Here is a 26,608-nt window from a genome sequence, read left to right as displayed (position 1 = left end):
TCTTTCTTCTATGGTGCCCCTATACCTAGAGCAGCCTCCCACTTTATGGATGCCTAAATCCTACTCTCCTTCAAAACCTTCCAAAGCCCCATCTCTTCTATAAAGTTTCCTGACTATAATGCACAGTTCTGCTTTTTATACTGTATTCTATTATACTGTAACTATTCTGACTTTACACTAAATTCCTCAGGGGAAAAGACATATTTGGCATAATTCACCTATTGGACATAATCCATATACACTAATGGCTTTCTATAACTAAGCAGCACAGATTTTAGGTGTTGAGTTTCAAACGTTTTAAAAGATCTTTGATAAAGAAAAAGAATAATTACGCTATGAAGCAAATACTTGAGGGGGTCTATTACACCAACTCAAGGATATGGTGATGTAAGTAGTAATACTACTGCAATGTAACTAAGACTAGATTTCAGGTCACATAGTCTAGGCTTTCAAACTAAAAGTGCCAACTATCCAAAAGCCTTTTATTAGTCACAACACTAGGATAATAAATTTGTACTTTTTAAAGTATAATCAAGAAGTACGATTCCTCCCCACAGAAAATGAAGTGAAATGTTAATGGATAGTTTATGGTAAAAAGAAACCTACCTAAGAACAGCACAGCATGCTTAAAAGAATATCTGCAGTAAAAGTGAACTTACCATTTGTTAGCCTATCAAAAAGAAACATATCAAAATTCCATTTTCCAACTTTCTCCAGCATACACTGAAAGCAAATAAAAACAAACATTTGCATTCAGTACGTGATTAGCATCAAATTATAGCCCACAAAAAAAGCTATTGCTTTCTAAGCCAGCTGTGGATTTTAACATCTATTATTGAAAACAGATTAAAGGTTTACCACTTGTAAACCACATTTTGGTCTGAATGTTTTTCTAGCTAATATTGTTTCAAACTGTTTAACACTTGTCAATGTTACAAATAAAATCACTGTAACTCAAATATTAGATATCTTTTTGACAGAACTGGGCAGTCACCTTTGCTCTTTCCCCTTTCGGTCAAACAAGGGAGAGAAAAATGTTTTAAAAGAAGAGTGGTCACAAGATTGATACTTCAGTACATATCTGAGCCAAAATGCATAATCCAAGAGTTTTCCTGTCCCTCCCCAAACAAAACTGGAGTGAATTCTAAAATGAATCCTAACACAGAGAACTTATGCTCATTTCATTTACAACATGTGAATAATAAGCTTTTATTTGGTAACCAATGAGCAGTCCAGTTTCACACTGAATCAGAATTACTGCTCTATTTTTTTAAGATGACAACATTAAATAAATACTATTGATGTTTAAAAGGGCTTGACAAAAGGAGCAATCTGACAGAATTGGTTCCAATATATCCAGATTTGGGACAACAAAGTTGCACTGCAGAAATTATTAGCCACACAAAGCTCTCCAAATGATTACTCTCAGAGGCAAAAAGCCCCCATTAAAGTAGCACAGAGAAAACAGAAATCTAAGATATTTTGTTAAAATAGTCATTTCATCGCAAGTAACATTTTTGTTCTTAACTTCAGAAAAAAGGTCAATATGAAAAAAACTGCATTAATGATAAAAGAATACATAAAAAGGGTTTCCATTCACCTCAATAGATTAAGAGGCTGTGTATATAATAAATATGCATTGTATGCAGACGTGCATCTAGTTTGTTTCATAAAAGTATTTGTCTGGAACACCGTATCTGACAAAAGACACTATTAAAGTTTAGCCACCTCCATTGTTATTTCAATCACATTTGATATGATCTGCTGCTTTTATAAACAGAGAATTAACAGATGTCGTTCTCAAAAAATTAAATGCCTCATAAGATGTGGATATTCAAAAACTAGCATCTCCCAGCACAGAGGTTGTTCTTCCTCACTGCCTATGATTCATCTACCATGCTGTTGTTTTTTTTCGTTCTTTCTTTTGGTTGGTTGGTTTGGTTTTGGTCTTACAGGCTAAATTGCATAATCCTGAAGCAAAATTATTTGGGTTGTGGTTTTTTTGGACACAGTACACAGTATAAGCTCACATTTACTTGCACATATCTGTTTATATACTGTTACAGTATGGAAGATATTTGTATTGTTATAAAGCATTCAAATTTTCCTTATAAAAAATTAGGAACAATTTTTAAAAACACACCTTTGCTTGTCCATTATAATCATCATCTAAAATGTTTGAGGAATTTGGAACAGTAATACCACGGAAGAAACGAGACGACCTCAAGTACCGCTGGAAACTAAGTAATCTTCGGATATTCCTTGCAGACACAGACACTTCAATTTCAGAATTTGCTAGAAAATACAAGAAAATAAAGTCTTTCTTAAAATAAGAGAAAAATCTGTGTAAAAAATATTATAACTATATTTTACCAGTGATTGGTATTACATGAAGTACAGTTGCATCTAGAATAGCTACATCCTCATTAACTAAGTAGTCCCCGAGCTATGTTTCAGACCAAATGTTTCCTATTTAAGCTTACTGTAAAGAGAAATAGATCTATAATCTCTATGCTGGTCATATGTCTTTTAACTAAAAATACAATGTATTCTAAGGAACACTGAAGAATAACCACATGTTGCACCAGCACTGACAGGTTAGACAGCAGACCTATTGAAAATGGACCATCACAAAACAGTGTTGCAAATGACAATGTTTTCCAAAAACAACAAGTGCAAATACGTAATGACTGCCACCAACCATTTATAAGATACTTGCACACTAGGAACTGAACTATGTAAACAGCCATGTAGTGGGATATGATTTCAATGACATTATATGAAGAAGCCATGAGTGTCCAAAAATAACATACAACAAGAACTAAAACCTTGAGACTTTCTGACCCTATAATTAGAAATTGTGTTAATTTTTCAAAAGCCTCTGCGACTTAGGTGCTTTTGAGAAATGTTACCCAGAACAAATAATTTTTCCAAACAAGCACCCAAATTTCTACTTATTCCTGGGATGTTCTCAGTGAAAATATGAACAAAGTACCATATCAGAACACAATGAAACCTATAGAGAGACCATTCTTAGCCTGTTTTCAGAGAACAATCCAAAATACTGCCCAAGAATTCTACTCCACCTTTTTTAGAACATAACTTTTAGTAAAGCAACTGATTTTTGCTCATCCTCAACCGCAGTTACACTGTGTAATGTACCAAAAAGGGATATCAGGTGGTTTATTTCAGGAACTTCAAGATCAAAGTATGGCTTAAGTTCTCTAAAATGATTTATATATTTTCATCCTTAAACCTTAAAGGTCAAATTCTGCCTTCAGTTTCTTTTGTACAAAACCTCTACAGGCAGCTTCATCTATTAAGAAAAAGTTGACTATTCTTATACTGAAACTGTCATTTTTCTCAGAGAAGTGATCAATAAAATGATTACATGTTTAAGAAGCTCAGGGTTAATACTCCTATTCCCAAAATACATAGGCCTCAAAGCAGCAAGAACCAAAATTTACAATCTATACCTTTGTCTTTGCCAAAGGGTGGACAGATTAATTTCAGAAACCACTGATACAATGCAGATTAATATTTGTTCTTAAAAAATCAAACATTCTAACAATATTTTGTAAATGAAGGTAGAAGCTGGCCCTTTAAAAAGTCAATTTTATTAATCTACTAAAGCCCAAGAAAGTTACAAGATCATATACACCCTTGTTTAGTTTGATTTATCAAATATGTTATGGTGGCTTTGAAACCCAATGCCAGATCCTTGTAAATACTTTTTAAGAATCAAAACAGTATAAAGAATTTTAAATTACAAAAAAGCTACATATTTTCCCAAACAAAAATATGATCTCAGTGAAACATGTCTTTCAATCCTCTATCTTTGGCTCCTCTTTTTTAAAAAGTAATTTGTCTCTTTAGACACATTTGTCTGAGAATCAAATCTTTTCACCTCTTAAAGTTGTCATGATGCAGAGGAGAGTGAGCAGACCAACAGATATTCAGAACCTAACATTCTTTTCACCTTACATTCTAGAACAGAGATTTTAAAGACATGCAGGGAAAAAACACAACTGAGCTGTGTTGTTTCTTCTGATTATGAAGGCCTTAAAGATGATACATTTGGGGTTTTTAAAATACAGCTTTTTCTTGTTTTACTTTTATTTTTTTAAAATTATGCTGTTTAAGAATATAGGAGGTACCATACTGATTTAGACTAGTCATCTATCAAGTACAGTACCATGTCTTACTGTACTAGATGTTTCAGAGGAAAGCACAAGAAACCTCCAAATAGATAGATTATTCCGTAATTGTGCATGGGGAAGTTTCTTCCTTCCCATCTAAGTTTTAAACCTCATTAATTTTATGTTTCAGCAGTTTGGTTCCGTCTTGGAAAAGGGGGAGCCCATTGCTTTTGTATCAGATCTCCCTTCTCCAATAAGTTTCACAATGTCTTTCCTCTTTACATCATCTTATCAATGCACTTAGGCCTGCTTTACACTAAAATATTACATTTGAACAGTTGCTAACAATCATGATAACACACAAAACTGAAGGTTTAAGGACATTCATCATTGCATCAAGTAACTGTGATTAAACTTCCAAAGTCGGAAAACTTCTTCAGACATGGTAAAATTTTGTAGTCCAGACTACGACCAAGACACTTGAATTCCTCAAAGCTACTTCTGCACATGGAACTGGAAATATTTCAGATAGCTACCGCAGAACCTTGAACCTAAACTTTTTTTTCTAGTAATGTAAATTTAGACTCCAGGTCCTCCCTTCTACATCCCCCTAAGTCACTACATATTGCAACTACTCAACTTGCTGCCCAGGATTCACTAGAAGCTTGCAGAGATGTCCAATATCTTCATATCCAGTAGGTAAGTCATCAGTTGGCTTTGTCACCACATATAAACCTATCAATATTTCTAATAATCAAATTTCCTGTCACCACATTTTGTGTCTCAGACCTGTAACCCATCTCTTGAAGCAATGCTAGTGCATGAGGAATAAACCTCCTTTACCATTATTGGAAGGTAGCTTCCAGATAAGGGAAATTTTCCCCTCCTTCTTCGTCCTCCTCCTATCATAACACCAATTCTCCAACTTTTACTTGAATGCAATATACACAGAATAACCATCTTAAAAGTACTCAAATTCAAATACGAAATCCAGGAATTTCAGGATAGTCCTTGGTAAAAGAACATAAACTATGCATCAAAAATCTGAGAATTCAGATCACGTATAGTAATTCAAACATTATTCCTAATCAACATACATAGTTCTGGCTACAGAATTTACAGTTAACAAAGATACTTGTCATACCATAAGCCAATTTGGCTATCTGTAAGGGAAATGAGGTACTACCCTTTAAATTCCATATAACTTGATTCATTTAAAGATAGCACAGCAGAAATGGGTCTTTGGGGGTATTGTACACTGCATTGTAAATCCAGGTCTGTTGGACCCTGGCCCATGGATTCTGTTTGCAAGCCTGGGCTTAAGAAACCACAGTGCACTGTATGCCCATGTTTACAATTGCTGGACCTGAGTCTCACACCTGTACTAACGTATCCATGCTGTGCTACAGACACTGATGCAGATCTGCGGCCTGACCTCCATCCACACTGCAAAATGACAGGGTTTGGACGCAAGTCACAGCAGGACTCAGGATCTTACACACCGCCCCCTAACAGGTTCCTAGGACCAGAGTCCTGAGTGTTTGCTGACCCGGGTTGAATTGATTTGTTTGTAGCTAGAACGGGGACCTGGACTCAAACCTGAGTCAAAGCCCAGGCTTACTGACATACCCCAAAAAGGACTTAAATGAGGGCAAACTAGGGGCCTTCAGGATGAACTCAAAGAGGTTGTACAATACACAGAGGGCTTTGAGGAAAGCCAGGAGATGATTGTGTGAAAAGTCTGGCAAAGTGGTAGGTGAGCTTGGTAGCAATGCTGGAGGTGACTGGGGCAATACAATGCTTGGCAAAGATGGATAAGAAGGGAGGGACAGAATAGCAGGTTTGAAGGGGGTGACAAGAAGCTTAAACTTAATACAATATTGGATGTGCTGCCAAAAGGAGAAATTCAAGGAAGGGAGTTACATGATCAAACCAGTAGACAAGGAACAGGAGTTTAAAAAGCAAAATTTTGTATGCACTAAATGAGAGCACTGCATATGCCACGGAGGCCACAGAGGAGGATAGAGCATTAATCAAGGCAGGTATGAGGCACTGAATGAGAGATTTAGATGTCTGAATGGAAGGAAAAGAATGGGTCTTGGAGATGTGGAAAGAAAAAGGCTACAGGATTGGAAATGGCCTGGATGTGCGGAGCAAGGGAGAGGAAAGTGTCAGAAATGACTCCCAGGTTGTGGGCCTTTGTTCCATGTACTGGTGAATTTGTCAGTATGCCACGTTTCTTCCTGTCTACTTAGGTCTTCCCCTCACAGTTACTTTTATTAAAGAAGTCTTATATCCAAGGTTGATCATATTTCAAGATTGTTCCCTGTTCACTGTTTTCTTTGAGATATTCAATACTTCACTTACTTTTGTTTCATAAACATCTTAATGGGAGCAATATCAACAGGGAAGGGAGAAAGACTTCTTTCAAAAAAATACTGCTCTGCTCAATTAAATTTTAGTATGTACGTACACACACCCTTTTGTTAAACAGAAGTATCTACATTAGATGATGCAAAGAGCTAGAAGAAAGTCAGCATTTTGGTATTCTGGACATATGTCCACAAATTTGTCTTTGTTGGGACATCGAAATATTATTCTTTTCCTCTTGTTAAAATTTCAGGTACTGAACATGAAGGGATACATTAGACAAGATGTTCAGATCAAAGCATCTGCACAATCACAATTTAATATATCCAATCCACAATACCCATGTCTTCAGTTTCAGCATTTTTGAATATCAGTATCTTTAGGGGTGCATTGCTTTAAGCTCCCTTATGACTGCATTAAAAATGTATTAAACAGTGTTTTACATGAGGAAATAATTTTTTACAAATATTGAACCTGGTTGTCTTTAAAGAAAGAAGTGGGTCCTACTGTCGGATGTATTGTTTCAGAGCCCTCAGATGTCAAACACTGACCAGACAAGGAAACCAAGATTACCTTAATTTTTGTGTCCTGTTGACCTCTTGCTCAGGGAACCAAAACCACAGGAACTGAACACCTTTAAGTTTTCGAGATATTTTAAAATAACTTTACATTCTAGTTTGTTACTCACATTGTGCTGCTCCATCAAACCCAGGTGCTTTTGGGACCTATTTATTTATCCAGGCTCCTATACCGCCACCAACTACCATAACAAAATAAGAGATGCATTTATGGACCGTAGGAGGGAAGAAGTTAATGCTATATCAAAAGTTACTTAGTGGTAATATCAAAATAAAGTATTAACAACCTGGGAACTTGTGTAATTCTGTGGGCAAGTTAATGATAGGTAAGGGAGGTGTCAGTTGATTCATAAAAATCTACCAAACTATAATTTCAGTGGTATCACCTTCTGTGGCATGCCAGCAGAGATTTGCTGCCCAAGCTCACAGCTCCAGGTCCTCCAGTTGGTAGAAATTTTGATAATACAATGTTGTCAGAAATGGGTCGAGTTGGGTATAATTCAAAAGCCTTTTCTCCCATGAACACAATGGTACTAAACACAACAAACCTAGACCAATTATATAAATATGTATTAGAGAAAATGTTTAAAAATCAACTTTTCAAATTATACTTTAACACAGGCATGTCAACAATGTAGCCTTCACAAGGTTAAATTGTGGCCCTCGACTGACAGTACTGTGCTATCAGTTAATGCTCAGAACATGATACCCAATTAATTTTTTTTTAAGCGTTACAGATTAATATGAATGGAAGGAGCGCTTCAAGTTGATTTGTCATCATCAGCAAAAAAGAAGCAGTTCAGTGGGACTGATTATCAGCTTTGTTTATTATGCCAAGAGTTGTAATGAGGCACTGGTTAAGATGTCAGCAGAAATTACTGGAATCCATCTGCAAATGGTGTGCACATAGTTATATAAAACATACATAAAATACTTTGGACTTGTAATTATTACAAAATCCTTATTTTTACTTTTGTCTTGACAATTTTTAGGCATCAATGGGGAGACAAAAAGTACCAGCTAGCAGTTGAATCTTTTCAGAATACCACCATGGAGGAGTTGGTTAAACACAATGCCTAGTGGCACCTTACATGCTATAAGAAGTGCACCCATAAACTGAATTTGGCAAGATTGGAGAGGAAATACATGAGCATCAGGAAAAAGCTGAAGATGCTGGGACAAGGGCCAGCCGGGGTAGAGACTCGCCTTACAGTAGGTCCCATGGCATGCATTTAGAGAACATCTGCTTCTTCTGTGGTAAGCCGGAAGCCTGAAGGCATCCATAAAGTGCAGTTTCAACACATCAGACAAGTGAAAAACTGCATGACGCAGTCACTCTTAGAGAGAACTGTATGGAAAGTAAAGTGGGTGCATTGACCCAAAAGACACCTATGCATACAACACCACATATCACATTGAGAGATGCACCAAGAATGTATGTGATGAGTTGCATCAAAAGGAAAAAGCAACAGAAACTAATACTGATTTTACTACTGCAACTCAGCTGGAGTTCATAAATTGCCTTTCAGAGGTGCTAATGGATAGGAAAGTGACGGCAATGACTGATGCAGAGGCTAAGTACAGAGAGATATGTGCTTTAAATGGAATTGAAAAGGAACAAATGCTTAGCAGAAAGGCTCAGAGCACTTATGGAAGACGAAATGAAATATGGACACTGTTTTTAGCAATTTATCCACAAAAATGAATAACAGAGCATACCTTAAAAGCTGAAAAAGACAAGGTGTTCTAAAAAGCGGAAGAACGTGTTGATGTCCCAGTGAAGAAGCTACTGTCTCATACTCGCACAAAGGACAAGTTAATCACATACCTTCTGGAAAAAATGCTCCAGTATGTGGAGAATTGCTTTAAGAATTTCATCACGTGGCACAATGAAGTTGCTGCTTCACACTGTTTGGCAGAGTTTCTTTGTAGTTCCCAAGATAAGGCTGACACTAAGGGCTGGTCTACACTAAAGCTTCATATCAACCTAAGCTACTCTACTTCAGTTATGTAAATTACGTAACTGAAGTCGACATACTTTAGGTCGACTTAAAGCAGTGTCAACACCACACTGTGTCGATAGGAGATGCTCTCCTGCCGACTTACCTTCCGCCTCTCGGGAAGGTGGAATACAGACATCGAAGAGAGTGCGCTCTCCCATCAACTTAGCAGGTCTTCACCAGACCCGCTAAATCTATACCACTGCACAGATAGCAGCAGTGCCAATTTAGCTGCAAGTATAGACAAGCCCTAAAATTATCTTGCATGCCATCAATGGCACAGAGATGCTACTAAACTCCAGATTTTTGCACAAGACACAGATGTTCCAATGCCCTCTGTGAGACACTACCAAAGACATCTGCAAAATTCTGGTTTTGTGCCTGCTGCTGGGAATAGAATAGCTGTTTATCTCTCAGGAATGTGTTCCTGTCACTGGGACCATTAGTCACCACATTGCCAGGTTTCCAAGCTCTCTCAGAGCGTGACCCTACTGAAAGGTTGGCTGGAAAGACCAAATTATCTTACTGGAAGGTATTTGATTCAGCCTCCAAAGACTCTCTCACTCTGAAGGTGCTCCGAATGTCTGACACCATCACTGATGAGATCATAAATGCCCTGGAGGCATTCACATAAAGAGTTTACCATCTGAAGACCAACATTATGGCACTTGCAGAGTTACATTGGTAGGGGTTTTCCAAGAAGCAGATAAAAAAAGAGAAAAATTGCCAGTAACAAAGGGTGTATATATACCGGCTATCAAGAGGGCAAATTATCAAGCAATGGAATGGCTCTAGATGATTTAGCAAATCCAAAACTACCCTCCCCTATCAAGTATGAACAGATCTTGGAGGATGGACTGATCACACCAGTTATGTGTGAAATACCACGTGCTCTCGAATCAATCCTTCAGCTAATTAAATGCTCATATGCAAAGACCAGATGCTCACCACCCTGCAAACATTTGAACAGCAGCCAGCCTTGGATGGATATATGAGAGTACGATGTGGATGAGGATCAGTATGACAATGTGTCTTAGTATTGGTGCCCTAGATGGAGAGGATACTGATGATGACATTGATTAATAAATGTTTTCAGTCCCACATGTCAAGGCTCAATTCCTTAAGATTACCAAAGATCGATGTCTTTTATGTAAGCAGTGCACCCCTGTGTTAAAGTAGAATTTAAAAACATTGATTTTTAAACATTTTCTTGAATATGTACCTACATAATGATCCTAGCTTTGTCATGTTTGATACCGTTGTGTTCACAAGAGAAAGGACTTTCGACAGATACCAAACTAAACTGTTCCGATGACACTGTACAGTCAAGATTTCCACCAATCGGAGGACCTGGAACTGGAGCAGCAAGGGAGAAGCGAGTCCTCACTGTCACGCCACAGCGGGTGACATCATTTCAATTATGATTCTGTAGATTTTCACAAATCAAATGACACCTCCCTGACCTTTCTATCACTAGCTTGTACATGTTGCTCCCAGACTATAAAATAAAATCCTAAAATTAAATGCTTAACTTGAAAACTTACAGAGACTGTTGTCACCAACAGACAGAGGAACAGCTGGAATGTTCATATTCGTGGATCAGAGCATGTAGCCATCGAGAGTTATCTTTAAGTTATTCCAAGACCTATAAAGAATACCTTGCAGCTTCTACAGTCGGGATCTGCAAAGGAAATCCTATCAAGGAGACTGGAAAGATTTTTTGGGGGTAGAAGTATTAATTTCTTAAATGTAGGGTTTATAGTGAACAGCAAACACTGCCCTTAACTACACCTGTGCTCTCCCCACTCATTTTTTGAAAGAATGAATTCTCTCTCTCTCTCTCTCACACACACACCCCTCCACCACTATTATAAAACTCAGGAGAACACCACAAACTTTCTGATTAATACACAGATATCATATTTGAAAAGAGCACACTGTTTCATAGGCGAATTTCAAACTTCTTTAGAAAGTGTTTTGGAATAAAGGTAACTTTACAATTCTATTACCAGAATTTAAATATAAGAGTTTACCATTTTACTATAGTCGACTAGACAGATTTCTGTTATCAACATATCCCGATCACCAATCCAGTCTGATCAAAGACATTAGGAAATTCATCATTACCATCTCAAAACCAAACATAGTAAAGGATTAAAATATGCTTTGTTATTTAGCAATTCCTGGAAACCCAAAATTGCCTTTTTGATTATACTGGCGCACAGAGCACTTTTAAATATATTTTTATATATGTTCAATATGTAAATGTCACATTGGAATTTTTTCACATTACTTAAAGAACAAATAACATTTTTAACATTATTGCTAAAAGATTAAAAGATAAAGGATTACCACTATCTTTAATATTTTTAGCTGTACTGATATGACTATAAAAAGACCTTCACCTGCCATCCCACTTTTGATGTTCACTTTTGTTTACAGCACAGAAACTGAAAGGATAGAAATGTTCTTTTTTTAAAAAGTGAACAATGCGGAAAATTGTTCTGTCACAGATGAAGTACTAATATGACTAACATGGGTTTGTGCGGTTTGACCTGGATCAAAAAGAAAAAATAAATATTTACCAACGTTGATTTCCTACATCTCGGTATAACTGTTTATACAGAGGTAGTGCTGAGAGGTCCCAATTCAAGGATCACTGTTAAGTACCAGCAACACAAAAGGATGGCCCTCTACCCCAAAGAGCATACAAGCTAAGTATACGATAAGAGGTAACAGGAGGATAAAACAAGTAAGGGTTGCACAAGGTAACTGATTCACAACATAGGGACTGTACCTCTTCACTGTAAATTAAATGCCAACTCTCCAACGGGAATTGATTGTATACCAACCCAAAGTGTGCTAGACACGTAATACATTAACAAAGTTGGTTGAAACAGTAACTGAATAAAAAGTTCTCTAGATGACCCTATCCTTACCATAGTGATATCTTCTAAACTCTGACTGCTCCACCTGTTTATTTATGCCAAAGAGACCAAGACAGATATAAAACTGAAGAAATGAAAGTTAGAATCAACCTTCAGTGCAACAATTCACAACATAAGATCTAACTAGCAATCCTATAACAGTGTATCTTCCCAGACATACCTCCATCCACTAAACAAGGCAAAAGTCTAGACCAATATAGCATTCTGAGAACTAGATACATGGAAGCAACTGCAGCTGAAACGTTAATTTTGGATTAATACAACCAGAAAGCATAAGACCAACCAAGGGGGCTGTCCTAAATGTCAGCAGCTGGAGCCTCTCCCCACTATACCCAGAGGATACAGCTGCTTTAGTCAAACAAAAGACAAACACACAGGTTGGGCAAGCCCTCTGGCCAGGCAAGCTTCTTTTCCCGATGCACTGGACAATGGTCTGGAAGGCTTTTTCTTGGCAAAAGTTCAGAGAAAAGTTCCTGAGTGTCCTGGAACTTTTTAGTCCTATAAAAGTAGAACTATAGAGCCCTGAAGATAACACAAGTCCTTTATTTTGCCTTTTGTTGTTGTTGTTTTTTGCAGATGGCAACAGAACTAAGGTCCATATCATAGTTGACAGGGAAGGAGGACATGGTCTTAATAACTGCATAAACTTCTCATTATGAAACACCAACTAAGGAGTAGGAGGTGAGAAAAACCATGCTTACAGCCACAGTGAAGGCCATCAGGAAAATGGCTTTCAGAGTAAATCAGCAATGAGGAAGAGATCTCAAAGGTTCAAAGGAAAGAAAATGAAGTTAGATTGTGGGCATATCCTCTACTAGAAGAGCCAGTTTAATTAACTTCAATGATAGGCCCACAGAACTAACTCTAGGTCTTATAATAAAAAGTCTAACAAAGTATAGGCTCTGCTGAAGAGCATATATGCTCACTTTTTTTTTTTTGGGGGGGGGGGGGGAACACGTGGAAAGAAGGAGACCCATTCCAAAATGCATCCGATGAAGTGAGCTGTAGCTCACGAAAGCTTATGCTCAAATAAATTGGTTAGTCTCTAAGGTGCCACAAGTACTCCTTTTCTTTTTGCATTCCAAAACAGGTTCCTAGGAAGATACCCAGCAAAAGGAGCAGAATATCTGACATTAGAAGAATCTCAAAAAAGTTTTATGTTCTAAAAAAGATCTCAGGGTAGAAGCTGCCAATTAACTACGTCAGGGATATTATATTAGTTCTAACTATTTTTGCTGGCTTCTTTAGGATAGGACTGTGCAGAGGTGGTGTTCAAAACTTAGAAGATTAATTAGGTTTTATGACATGTATCACTCCATCCTCAAGCTCCATGGAGCAAGAGTCAAGAAATCTTCCCTTAGAAGAGGGAACGTGAACTTTACCTTATTTATTTCAAATCTTCATAATCCAGTTCTGGATTACTGTATGGGACACAACCCGACTGGCTCTTTCAACAAAAGACAGTTACCTACAAAGTCTCTTGAATGCAAGATTTTTACTCTTCTGCACCCTTTCAGTACTTTTATTGGGAAAATAAAACGTTAGCATAACCTTTGATCACTCAGAGATCTTCCTGTGTGACCACACTGTGAATTTTACCCTAACTTCTTAATGGGGCACCTACATGCAAGTTGACCTATTCCTAAAAGGTCTGGCTCATTCACTCTTCCATTTTCTCCAATAAAGAGGGGTTCCAAGGTTCTCTTATCTGTGTTTGATGCACCTTATCTCATCTTTGAGGATAGGAGAGATTAATTGGGGCATGTTGTGCAAAGGCCTATCTGTTTGTACCAGTTTTTCTTCCCATTTGCTTACTTTTATAAAGTTTAAAAAGTCTTCAAGGCTCCTAGTAACAACACAGATTGACATAAACTAAGAGTTTAGAAAAGACAGGTGATGTTTATAATTGAAAACACTAAAGGTGAGTTTAGATTGCTTAATTTTTAATAGAATGATGTTGCCACCCCTTTCTGGGCATTGCTTATCTGGGGGTACAGCTCAGCAGGTGGACCGAAAGGAGTTCGGCTTCACCATCATGGCTGGAGACACGTCCTGTATCTGCTGCATCGTCAGAATCTGCCATCAAACCATTGGGCCTTCATCATCCTGATCCTGAAAGATGCCTTCATCAGACCAGGGCAAAGAGAATGAGCCAGATTACACCGTCACCTCCATCAGGTTTGACTAAATCCTGATCAAATACCAAAGATGTGAACCTTGTGTTACTGTTGTCACCTCCTCCCTCATGCTCCATTTTCCTTTACCACCTTGTTTCTCCTCTTTCCCATCTTCTTTTTATGCCTTCTGACTCTGAAGAAATCTGTTTTAGCTGTCCAAGACAAATCTGCCTTTTGCAACTCTGCTATGAACCTATGACCAGAAAGGAAAACTAAAAACAATGCCTTAAACAGAGTTCGCCAGATGTCTGAGTGCCTGATACAGCCACATGCTATGCCTTGCAATTTTTCAGCAGCTATTTTGCAAGCAAGAAAGCAAGAGAGAATACTATTTTCTTCCTCCCTTCATGTTTTAGTGTCTTGTTTTTACTTAAAGGGAAGAGAGTAATACTTCAATAACAACCTCTGAAGACCATCTTAACTGACTTTCTTCTTACCAAAAAAGAGAGTTAGTAGCTCTGTAAGACTGTCAAGCAAAGTCATGACAGTGGGGCAGCCAGGCCAAATTGAGTGGCACTGCGGCCCGAAGCACCAGGTGGCAACACATGGAGTGGGAAGATGGGCCCAGTCCTGTGGGATAGTAGCTTCCAATGCAGGGGGAACTCGCTCTCCAAGCCTCCTATTCTCCGCTCCCACCCCAGGATCTACTCTTCCACACCGGGCAAATATTAGGTTTGCAGTGCAGGGACAGAGTGTGCATATACATAAGGGCACTACACAACAACAAAATTCAGTTGGTGGTTACCTTAATAAAAAATTTGGGAGCCCCTGGTTTAGCGTATGAGGCACACTAAAGGAAAAGACTACTTTCCAGAAAGATAGGCAGTCCTTTTGCTGTTCTCTTCTCCTCCCCGCAACTTCCAGCTTTTAACGGGTGGTTGTGCCTGTGCCTACGCTTCCAGCCACACATGATCTAGAGCCCAGCTTAACTGATGAGTTAATGCTGACAGCGTAAAATACATTACTGGGATAGTGTAAATATCGTCATTATAAAACCAGAAATTTAAGAGTGAAGTGTAAAAGAAATCCCAACACATTAAGGTATGGAAATGCACAGTTAGGGCATCCAAACAAACTTAACTTGGTCCTACAGTGACAACATGAGGAAAAAGAAGGTAAAATCTAATGTATCTTTAAAAGCAAGTTTAATCTAACCTAGGAGCACACAGACTAAAGTAAAAAAATATATATATACTGTTACTGGAGGGTGTCGCTAAAGGACAGAATTAAGGTTGTCTGGGTGCCCAGAAAGCCTCTTAATGGTTATGGACAAAGGGCAATCAATGCAGGAACTATTAGATCTATCAGACACTGAAAATCCATTTTAGGGATGGATAGTCACATCAAGCTAGTTTCACCTCATTCAACTCAGATTCCAGAGGGTCATGATAGAAAGCTGGCTTCTTGCCTAGATGAAGAAGCAGCAGCTAAGGTAGAGTGAGATGTTCTCTTTCCCAAGACCTGGTGTCCTAAACAAGGATCTTTTCTAGGAATTCGGGACCCGAAAAGGTAACATATGAGTGATCTTCAAAAAATGTCACCAGGACACCAAAGCAAAATCCATAGGGTAGTGTGTGTCAGAATGCAGGATCTTAATAAACTGGCCTTAAGGAAATAAAATCCTGGAACATGTCATACAAATTAACTTCCACCAAGCACTTTGACACGTTCTTGCAGATGGCTTTTTCTGACTGGGTTTCTTATGTCAGCAGAGGTACAGGTGTAATAGGCATGTGTATCAATTAGCATCTCCACCACTTCATTCTTTAAGTTCCTAAGAAAAATGTGCAATCAGTAGCAAGTGTGGTACTTTTTTTTATTATTATTATTATTCCTTGTTCTTAAGAGGAACTAGAGGCGATCCCAAGAATTACAGCCAATAAATTTTACCTTAGTACCAGGTCAAACTTGTTGAAATGCTAACAATTATAAACTGTTGAATTATAAAACATGATTATGTTCTGATGGGGTAAACCGCAGCAAATTTGCTACAGGAAAATTGTGCCTCTAAAACTGTTTGAATTCTTTGAACCTGTCAAGAAAAGAACAGGTAAAAGAACAAGTTGACAATTTGTTAAAAGGCTTGTTTTGAAGTTCAAATAAAATTTTTCACAAAAGACTACCAAAGGAACATAAGTTATCACAGGAAGTACTGTCACAGAACAAACTGGTTAAGAGAAAAAACAAAGCAGCAATAAAAGGCCTTTATGGCAAAGGATTAAGAGTGGGATGATCCAAAATTCTGGACTAGGACCAGTGTAATTATTTAATATGATATGGAAAAAATAAGTAAGTAATGATAATGGCAAAATTTGCAGATGACAAAATGTAGGTTAGTTAATGCAAGAGAAGATGAGGAACTTCAGAGAGGCCTAATGCAGCTAGTTGAATCAGCAACTCAAACTGACAGTTCAAATTCAATGTTGACAAATACAACCTTGAAAGAATAATTCGGTCATACACATTGCTGCGTTCTAAACTGATTAACTATTCAGGAAAAAGACCTGAATGTGATTGTGGATAGCTCAACATTCAGAAGTTGTGAAAAAAGGAAACTAAAAACATTTGGATGGATAAAGAATGACAAGGAAAATAATTGTGAACTGTTATGATGCCTATACAGAAATCTATGTTATGCCCTAACCTGAAATCTTCAATTCTACTTCTGCTAAATCCTCTTTTAGAAAAGGTCTGGCAACTCTTATATTCCATATATGTGAGTACTTTCCAAGTCAAAAGCTCTTCTCACTACTTATTCTTGCAGTTTAAGCAGACTCAGAAGATTGATGCTAAAAACAGGATAGTCTCTTTAAAGGAAAGATTGGCTGTTTTTGAGCGGGATGTGAACCCAAGTCCATCTTCGGCCATGAAAGGTCAAATCAAACATGCAGATTTGGGGGGATGGAAGGAAACTTCTCAGGAGGGTGATAAAGGCACCTAATGGCAACAGATGGAGAGAGAATACAGCCTGTTTTCAAACATCTTTATTACAGAAGAATGGACTGGAAGGATTCTCTTCAAATTTGCCCAAGGCAAAAAGATGGCAAGCTTGCCTTCTCCTCTTGAATGGTAGTTTATATTCAATTGGGGAAATTTTTCAGGGTTTTTGTCATGTGACACTAAATACAGATATTCTTCCTACAAAATCCTCCTGGAATCACCAGAGAAAGAAAATGAAGGGGCTAAGAAGAAGAGGTCAAAGTTAGTCTCCCCCAGAGACTGAATTGGTAGTAAGGTACAGTGCACCTTTGCTTGAAGAGGCTGAGTGGGGAAAAAACCCTGAACAGAACTGCAGAGAGGAAAGAAGGAAGGATTTACTTTCAATTGATACATGGCAGAATTACAAGTGAAGAAAAACTGGGCTGGAATCCACCCATTTGCAGGGGAATTATAGGGAAAAAAAATTGTTCCATGGGATCAGGGCCTGAAACAAGGTACACCTTCCCATTTTGGCCTCACACCTGCATTCCTAGGAAGGGCTGGGGAATTGTGCACACACAAACCTCACAACAGTTGGCTCAAGAAAAAGTTGTAGCCAAGACATTTCTTGGTACCAAGTTTAATGCTACTAAAAGTTGGGTTCTCAGCCTGCGTGAACAGAGGCATGACTTGTCTGATGGACAAATATTAGACTGATGACACAGTGATAAGCACCGTACATAAATCTAGATAGCAATGCCAGACAGAAGTGTTGTTTTTTTTAACTGTACCCCCCTTGTATCAATTTGTCAATAAGAATGTGAAGAATGTCAATGACTTGCATTCATAAAATGTATTTTAAAATTTAACATTAATAAATTGCATATTATTTCTGCAATGTCTTATTTTGCTGAACATCGGGAGGATTACCAATTTTTAAAAGAAATGCTTTTGTGACAAAGTCTAAATTCCCCTTCACTGGAGAATTCAGTACCTCATACTCTTCAGACTTTGTTTTCTCACTTGTTTTGTGTAACTTTAATAACTAGTTTTAAGGGTTTTAGACCACCAATTAGACCTACTTTAAAAATAAGTTAGTGGAATGGAGGGAATAACTGGAACAGGTTTGGGGTTTTCTTTTCTGCCACTCTCATTTAAGTCATTATAACAGCCACATTTTAATTAGAGCCAACAGAAGATTTTTTCCACCTTCTCCCATTGCACTTAAATATATTCACAGAGCTGTACTGATATCTGTCACACTAATGTACATGGATACCTTGTAACAAGACATTTAAAATACCTTTCATATTTGTACATTTAATTTATTAGTGATTTTTAAAGAATTAAAATTTAAATTACCTGCATATTCACTGAATGTTCATGTCATAGTGAATAAAAATAAATAATAATGACTATTTCTTATACAGCTGTTTTTATCAGTAGATCCCAAAATGCTTCATAATCTTTCAACATATTACCCTCACAATACCCCTATGAGATAGGGAATCATTATCATCCCTATTTTACACAAAGAGAACTGAGACACAGAGAAGCTAAATGGCTTGCCCAAGGTCATACAGGAAGTCTATGGCAGAGCAGCAAATTGAACCTAGGTCTCCCACATCCTAGGTCACTGCTCTAACCATTGGACTATCTTGTGGATACTGCACCTTTTGTACCATAGTGCTGGCATGTTTAGTCATAAGAAAAATGAAAAAAAAAAAGTCAAATTCTGACTGAAGTTTACAGTACTTTTTTTTAAAAGATTAATTATGTTTCCTAACACATGTCCAATTAAACAAATTGTTTAAGCTCATTATTTTCTTATGCTGCTTTAAGTTTCACTTTAGGTTTGATTCCCTCCCATCCACATTTTCAGCATTATCTGCATGTGCTAAATTAATGGAGCCTTTCAGAAGATTAAGATCTCTTCAGGGACACCGAAACCTACTGCAGATCTTTTCCATTTTAATCCAACGTGTAAGGTCTCCGCTTCCAGAACCATCTAACTCTTTGTAAAAGCTGGAAAAGTACTCTTCTTGTTTCTTCCAAGCAAATAATAAGTGCATCCATTGCTGGATACAAGATGATACCTCACTTCATTCAAAAATCTATGTCTAGTCTCGATGTGTTCGTAATTTAAACTATACTTTTCAGAATATAAAGTAATATTGAGCATTGGGATTCTTCTGTGCTATTTTTGGGATAACAAGGATGAAGTGGTGGAAAGATTTTTCTGAAAAGTTCAAGAATAGTTTCTTGTTACATAAGCAGCTTATAGCATTAATTTTTAGAGGCCCAGAAGTTAGAATTAATGGAAGCCTTCAGGTATTTGTCATTTATCTGCTTTCAAATACTTACAGTGAAAAATACGGAAATCAATGTATGGATGAGAACCTCTTCTTTCTGTTTCAAATCCTGCCCGACTTCTTACTCGCACATCTCCTAGAAATAGGGTCAAGAGTGAAATAAGAGTGGAAGAGCAGCAGAGATAAAATGCAATTGAACATAGCTGCAATTGAACAAGGGATAAAAAGTCATGTACTTAATGGTGTAGGGTTATTTATACAATAAACCTACTCAAAGCTTTTTGTTTTAGAGGTGAAGTTTCAAAACAAAGTGTCAGGTTTCAGAGTAACAGCCGTGTTAGTCTGTATTCGTAAAAAGAAAAAAGAAAAGGAGTACTTGTGGCACCTTAGAGACTAACCAGTTTATTTGAGCATGAGCTTTCGTGAGCTACAGCTCACTTCATCGGATGCATATGCATCCGATGAAGTGAGCTGTAGCTCACGAAAGCTCATGCTCAAATAAACTGGTTAGTCTCTAAGGTGCCACAAGTAAAACAAAGTGTGAAGATTTGTTAAACATGCAACTGCATGCTTTTTCTCAACTTCTTTCCTGCCTAAACATATGTGGCCAAAAGCATTCAGATGAAATTAAAAACATTTGGCTACACCATTATGATAAAAAAATGCGTCTTAATGTGACAGGAAACAAGAATGTTAAAAGTTGATTTGTCCCTCAGTTAACACATGAAGCAGGAATATTTGTATAGTTCAAAAGATTCAACTTCGAGAAATTGTAGCTTTTAGCAAATAAACTAGTTACCCTCTGTTCTCATATTAAATAACAGAACATTTTCCCGCTAGCATTTACTTACTTGTGCTCAGCTGTTTGAACATTACAAAAGAGCCTATTCAAATACCAAAACGCAGTATTAAAATTTTAAAGCATCAGTATGTTTCTAGATATTTGCTACTGCAACTTAAACAATTAAGTTTATACTTAATACACTATACTGTACTTCTTAACATATTAGTTGATTTCTGCATTTGTGTTTTACCAATTGAAAGCTGATCAGTGTAAGTAATTAATTCATTCATTGAGACAAGAGAATTCACCTGAATTAAAAAATCCCTTTAGCTCTTAAAAATGAGATCAATTTAATATTATGTTTGTCTCAAGTCTAACTCAATGTTAAAACATTAGAACATTCTCAAAATTGCTCTATTTCTATTAATGAAATCCTGAATGTATATAACAGTCCTCTCTCCAAAGAAAGCAGTTTTCATATAAGTCATAATTAGGGATTTAATGGGGACGACAAAGACTATATTTTAAAAAATTGTGAGCACTAAAGAAAAATCTGTAGGAACTTAAATTCCAGTAACTGCCACCATTCCACTGTGTTGAAATTGTTTCATCTCTCCCTCTCTGCTTCTCCAACTAATTTATTCACAGAACTAAATTAAACACATTATTAAACCAAGTAGCAAACCACTTTACTAAGATTAGCATTATAGCTGAAGATACAAAAACATTGTGAATAGTAATACAACAGTATGTATGATGGATAGTTTTGCAGAAATTTTATATATTTAAACACTACTGTTTGGCAATACATATAATAATGCACTTTATATAAGTAGTATCTTGAGAGGTACAATGTGTGAGTACCACAAAGATGAGGAGGATCCAAGTTGTGTATTATAATGAAGTATTTATATATTCACACAGTCTTGAGGGGTATGGAATGTTTTCAGTTATTCTTTCCTTGTATATGTTTTTAAAGGTCTGAAAATCCTTTGTGAAACTGCTAGTAGAAGGTTTCAGCAAAAGGAAAGCTCACCTCACCACCACCCATGCAGCAATATTCACCTCTCAGGCTAACAAAGACAATGTCAAATTATAAGACTCTCCAAGATGTTCAGCTAAAAGAGTGGTTCATTCCACTCTCTAGAAGATACAGAGGCAGCACTGCAAAACTCTTCTGCGAGGCACATGAACTGGTGATTCGTTGGATAAGTAATGTGACCTTAGGAAATACTTCTAAAAAAAGTCTAGTAAAAGAAAAACTTTAGAGAGAAAAAGTCAAAAGATGGAGAAGAGGGAGGGAACTCAGATTGTACATTGATATTTTCATATGAAACTGGCAAATAGGACAGTGCTGTCCCCCATTCTCAGGCAGAGTACAGCTGCCAAACTTGAGTCACATCATCATGTACCAAAAAACACGTCAAGAATAAAAGGGAAAGCAAAGGAAAATAGTAGGAGGAGCTCCAAGAGAAACACCACCTGAAGACTTCCTTGGGAGTTTCCTGTTAATAACAGAAACTAATGGGTATCATGCCTCAGCGAAACCTAAAAAAATATTTTCTACTGTGTTTTGAGTTCCCACTTGCCAGGGTCTGGAGTTTGACAGCTGAGCCAGTCTATTCAATTGCCCATATTTCTCCCAAACATTATGAAGCCATGGCCTTTGAATGGTAGAAAATTTTGAAGACTTCATACCGGGGAGGTCACTTTTAATTTTCCTTTGAAGATTTCAGTAACCTACAGGTTCCATTGTTGTATTCTACCAAAATGGGCTAGATATAGAGGAAGGAATAGTTTAACTATTAAACTGATCATCAAGGTTAAAGGATTATAGCAAAGGATACTTGCCTGATGACCATTTCCCTTCACTGAATCTATGCAACATATTTCACCAGCCACAAAATCCCACAGTGGCAAAGAAAATCCCACAGTGGCAAAGATGTTGATGACAAAGGGCTCTTCAAGTTATTTGCTTGAGAGCAATTTTGTTTTGCAAGTTCACCAAGTGAAACACAGCAATAGGTTTACAAAAAAAGGCACTGTTTCTGACTGAAAGAATGAAACACACATGATGGGGTGGGTAGCGGAAAAGAAAGAGCAACATACTAGTGATGCATATGGACAATAATGAAACAGAGGTAACTGTATTGAGATAGTACAGGGGTAGGAAGGAATGCTTTTATATTTACAGTACAGAGAAGAAATTTACCAAAAAAGCTGAAAAGAGTCTGTGGAAAAGAGATATTTTCACTGAGCAGTTGAAAGGTAAAGATCTAGTACCCATCAAAAACCTCCTGTTTTTTTTTTTAATACATTAAAATACCTAAAGCATTTGCCTCAGAAATATTGGAAAAAGTGGAGTGCTGCAAGGCGCCTAAAGGTTCTGAACGGTAGCTCAAAACAAAAAGACCATCTCCTGGCTGAATTGGAAGGAAGGGAGGACTTTATTTAGAATGGAGGGGAGTATAGAGGAACCCTGGAAGCCAGCAGACTGTATAATCTATAGAGACCATCTGTCCGTAATAGTTCAGTCCCATTCTTAGAAGAAACAGCAATGCTTGCCTTTTACAAGCAGTCCTCTTGGGATGACAAGCCTTCACTGTCACTTCTTGGACCTCATTTTAGGGGAAGACTGCTCCCAATACACAGAAAACCAGAAATGATAAATATCTTTTGGCCCTGGTGGGACAAATAGGCTGTTTCCATTACAACTGGGAGTCACCCAGATATTTACGAATGGAATGAGTTTAGCATCTTGTGCAATTCACACTTTCTTTAAAACTGAAACATCTTCATTGATTTTTTCAGAGCAGCTTTCTTCAGAACAAAGGGAGCCTCCATGAATCTTTAAGACCCTGAAAAATGTCCAGTATCAAAGACAAATAATTCTTCTGGGAACTAAAGCAAAGTCACACCTCCAGTAAGAGAAACGAATGATATTACAAAGAGTACTGCAAATGAAATTCTTTCATCCTTTTATTTCATTCTGTTAAAGATTGGCTTTAGCCTTTTAAAAAGTTTCATCAAGGGGATATCTGAACTATGGTAACAATCACTACAAAATCCTTTAAGTCTGTTACAAAAGCTTCATAATCTTTTTTCCAGTAATGTTCTATTTGCTTATTGGCTAGATTTTTGGAAGCAGCTGCCCAGACTACAAGAACAAGAGTCTTTATTAACTGAGAAATGCAATCATCCTCTTCAGGGGGATTAGCTTAAACATCTTCTCTGTCTTCCCATGCTTCTTTCTGAAATTCATGACAAACCCTAATGAAACTACTCTTTTCAGAGTAAGTCAACACACATCTCTAGTGACTGCTGAATGGTAGTCCCTAATCACCACTGCACTCATTTAAAAGTGATTTTTTAAAAATCCACCAATTCAAAGAGGACCAAAAAGATAAAGAAGAAACTTCAACCTCTTCAAAGGAGAAAGAAGGAAAAATCTTCTTCGTTGAAGTCTCCGATTTAGTGTGCATGTATGCACATTCTTAGCTATTTTTGTTGGCTCAGGGTACTAAACTCCGTTTCATTTCTAGCATAGTTGGAGAACTTGGATGATTTGCAGTCTGTGACAAAAGACATCAAGGTACCAGCAAAGGGAGAAACTAGCTTGAAAAAGATGATGGTGAAAGAACAGGAAGGGAAGGAAGAGAGTGCTCCCTTGGCTAACTAGTTGAAATTGCACAGGGCAGGATAGCCAGAGGAATGCCCCAGTTTAGGGGAAGAGGATCAGGCTCAGAGTTTAAATGGAAAAGAGAGAATAGCCTGCATATATTAGAAGTAAGACAAAAGGAATCAGGGGATAACTGTTGCTGAGCGGAGGTTGCTAATTTTCTACCTTTGTTGGCTTTTTGGCTTTTTCTTCCCCCATAGTGATGATGAGCTATTGTAACACCGACAGACCCCGGTCACAGCAAACAGGATCGAACCTGGCACCTCGAGCTAAATGCATGAGCCTCTACTGCATGAGTCAAAAGCCACATGGCCCTTAGCTAAGGCTGAGGCAGACTCGTTAATATCTAAGTGGTCTCGGTGCCACTAGAGGGGACAGAGCACCACACCCAGGAGGTGTGTGGGTTACACTATGCAAGTGGGGATTGTATAGGGTAAGTAGTCCAGATCCAGCTGAGAGAGGTGCCTTATCACCAAAGCAGACAGTTTAGAGTAGGCCACTCAATGCCCCATAACTTCCAAACCCTATATTGGCCAGGGCTCCCCATAATGGATCTTGGAGGCAGCAGAGAAGAGCAGAAAAGCCAAAACACAGTAAGAACAGAAGGAAATCCAGAAAATCTACAGGAGCCTGAGGAAGAACATTGAGGAAAGCTACCCTGTAGCTATAGACAAAAACAGCTGACTGGGGCCAATATAGCTGGATCACGCTTACAAGATACCAGCGCAAACAGCTGAAGAGTTCTACAGTGCTGTATTTCTATTTTTAGAAGATGAACCATTATCCAAGGTCTGAATCTGGACTGAAAAATGCTTTTGGAGAATGCCAGAGTGGCTGAATATATTTTTTGGAGTGGAGAAGGAGAGAGTAGCCATCTCAAGCTGACAACGTTCAGTTGTACTGCCACTGATTGAGTCAGTTAAGGTTTTCCCGTTATTTTCAGGGATTTTTAATCTTTTTCTTTCTGAGGTCCCACCCAACATACAATAAAAATTCCAGAGCCCACCTTGGCCACAACTGGTTTTCTGCATATCCAGTAGATTAAAAGCCAGGGTTGATGTTCGAGGGTAGCAAGCAGGGCGATTGCCCAGGGCCCCACAAAGCTAAGTTGCTTGGGCTTTGGCTTGAGTCCTGGGCGGCCAGGCTCTGGCTTCGATTTTCTGCCCTGGACCCTACCGAGAGTGAGCCTAACACTGGCCCTTCTGTCTGGTTTATTTTGGCGGACCCTCTGAAAGCTGCTTGCGGCCCCCCCCAGGGGGTCCCAGGCCCCTGGTTGAGAATTGCTGATTTAGGTATCCATAAGGTTATGTTTTAGGTAGGATTTGGAAATACTGCTGTACCACAGTAACATCACTCCAATTGGGATCACTTGAACCTCTCTTCAAGACTTGGATTCCAACAGCCTGCAAACTTTAGGGAAAGCAATTTCACAGTCATTACAGCCAAACAAAGCCAATAGGATAAGTTCTAAGTAGTCTTTCTGTTAATTTTATAGGGTTGTCAATTAATCATAGTTAAGTCACGTGTTTAACTCCAAAAAATTAATTGTGATTAAAAAATTGGGATTAATTGCCGTTTTAATTGCATTGTTAAGCAATAGAATACGAATTGAAATTTAATAAATATTTTGGATGTTTTTCTACATTTTCATATATACTGTACTGTGTTGTAACTGAAATCAAGCTGTATATTATTTTTATTACAAATATTTTCACTGTAAAAATGAGCATAAGCTTTTGTGAGCTACAGCTCACTTCATCGGATGCATACTGTGGGAAGTGTAGAAGATCTTTTTATATACACACAAAGCATGAAAAAACACCTCCCCCCACTCCACTCTCCTGCTGGCAATAGCTTATCTAAAGTGATCACCTTACAATGTGTATGATAATCAAGTTGGGCCATTTCCAGCACAAATCCAGGTTTTCTCACCCCCACCCCCCCTCACACACACACAAACCCACTCTCCTGCTGGTAATAGCTTATCTAAAGTGACCACTCTCCTTACAATGTGTATGATAATCAAGGTGGGCCATTTCCAGCACAAATCCAGGGTTTAACAAGAACGTCTGGGGGGGGGGGGGGGGGGGTTAGGAAAAAACAAGAGGAAATAGGTTACCTTGCATAATGACTTAGCCACTCCCAGTCTCTATTCAAGCCTAAGTTAATTGTATCCAATTTGCAAATGAATTCCAATTCAACAGTTTCTCGCTGGAGTCTGGATTTGAAGTTTTTTTGTTGAAGAATTGAAAAGGCTGACAAAGGAGGTGCTGTTGTCATCATGAATAGGTCGGAATATGAACAAGAGGCTGCTCGGCAGCTCTCCAACACCACTTTCTACAAACCATTACCCTCTGATCCCACTGAGAGTTACCAAAAGAAACTACAGCATTTGCTCAAGAAACTCCCTGAAAAAGCACAAGATCAAATCCACACAGACACACCCCTGGAACCCCGACCTGGGATATTCTATCTACTACCCAAGATCCATAAACCTGGAAATCCTGGGCGCCCCATCATCTCACGCATTGGCACCCTGACAGCAGGACTGTCTGGCTATGTAGACTCCCTCCTCAGGCCCTACGCTACCAGCACTCCCAGCTACCTTCGAGACACCACTGACTTCCTCAGGAAACTACAATCCATCGGTGATCTTCCTGATAACACCATCCTGGCCACTATGGATGCAGAAGCCCTCTACA

General features: G+C 38.1%; 1 protein-coding gene across 2 annotated transcripts in view; it reads right to left on the bottom strand.

Annotated features, from left to right (window-relative positions):
* PDE7A (phosphodiesterase 7A) overlaps positions 1-26,608 on the bottom strand; it is a 139,880-nt gene that overhangs the window by 22,591 nt on the left and 90,681 nt on the right. Inside the window, exons 3-5 of one of the 2 annotated variants that reach the window (XM_074944303.1) lie at positions 19,496-19,579; positions 2,144-2,295; positions 660-723 (exon numbers count right to left, since the gene is read on the bottom strand). In XM_074944303.1, coding sequence (XP_074800404.1) covers positions 660-723; positions 2,144-2,295; positions 19,496-19,579 — 300 coding nt within the window. The remainder of the gene's footprint in view (positions 1-659; positions 724-2,143; positions 2,296-19,495; positions 19,580-26,608) is intronic. The other variant, XM_074944304.1, reaches the window with a different exon arrangement.

This window comes from Natator depressus, chromosome 2 (genome assembly GCF_965152275.1).
Source record: "Natator depressus isolate rNatDep1 chromosome 2, rNatDep2.hap1, whole genome shotgun sequence".
NCBI classification, from domain to species: Eukaryota; Metazoa; Chordata; order Testudines; family Cheloniidae; genus Natator; species Natator depressus.
This window is presented reverse-complemented; position numbering and strand designations above follow the sequence as displayed.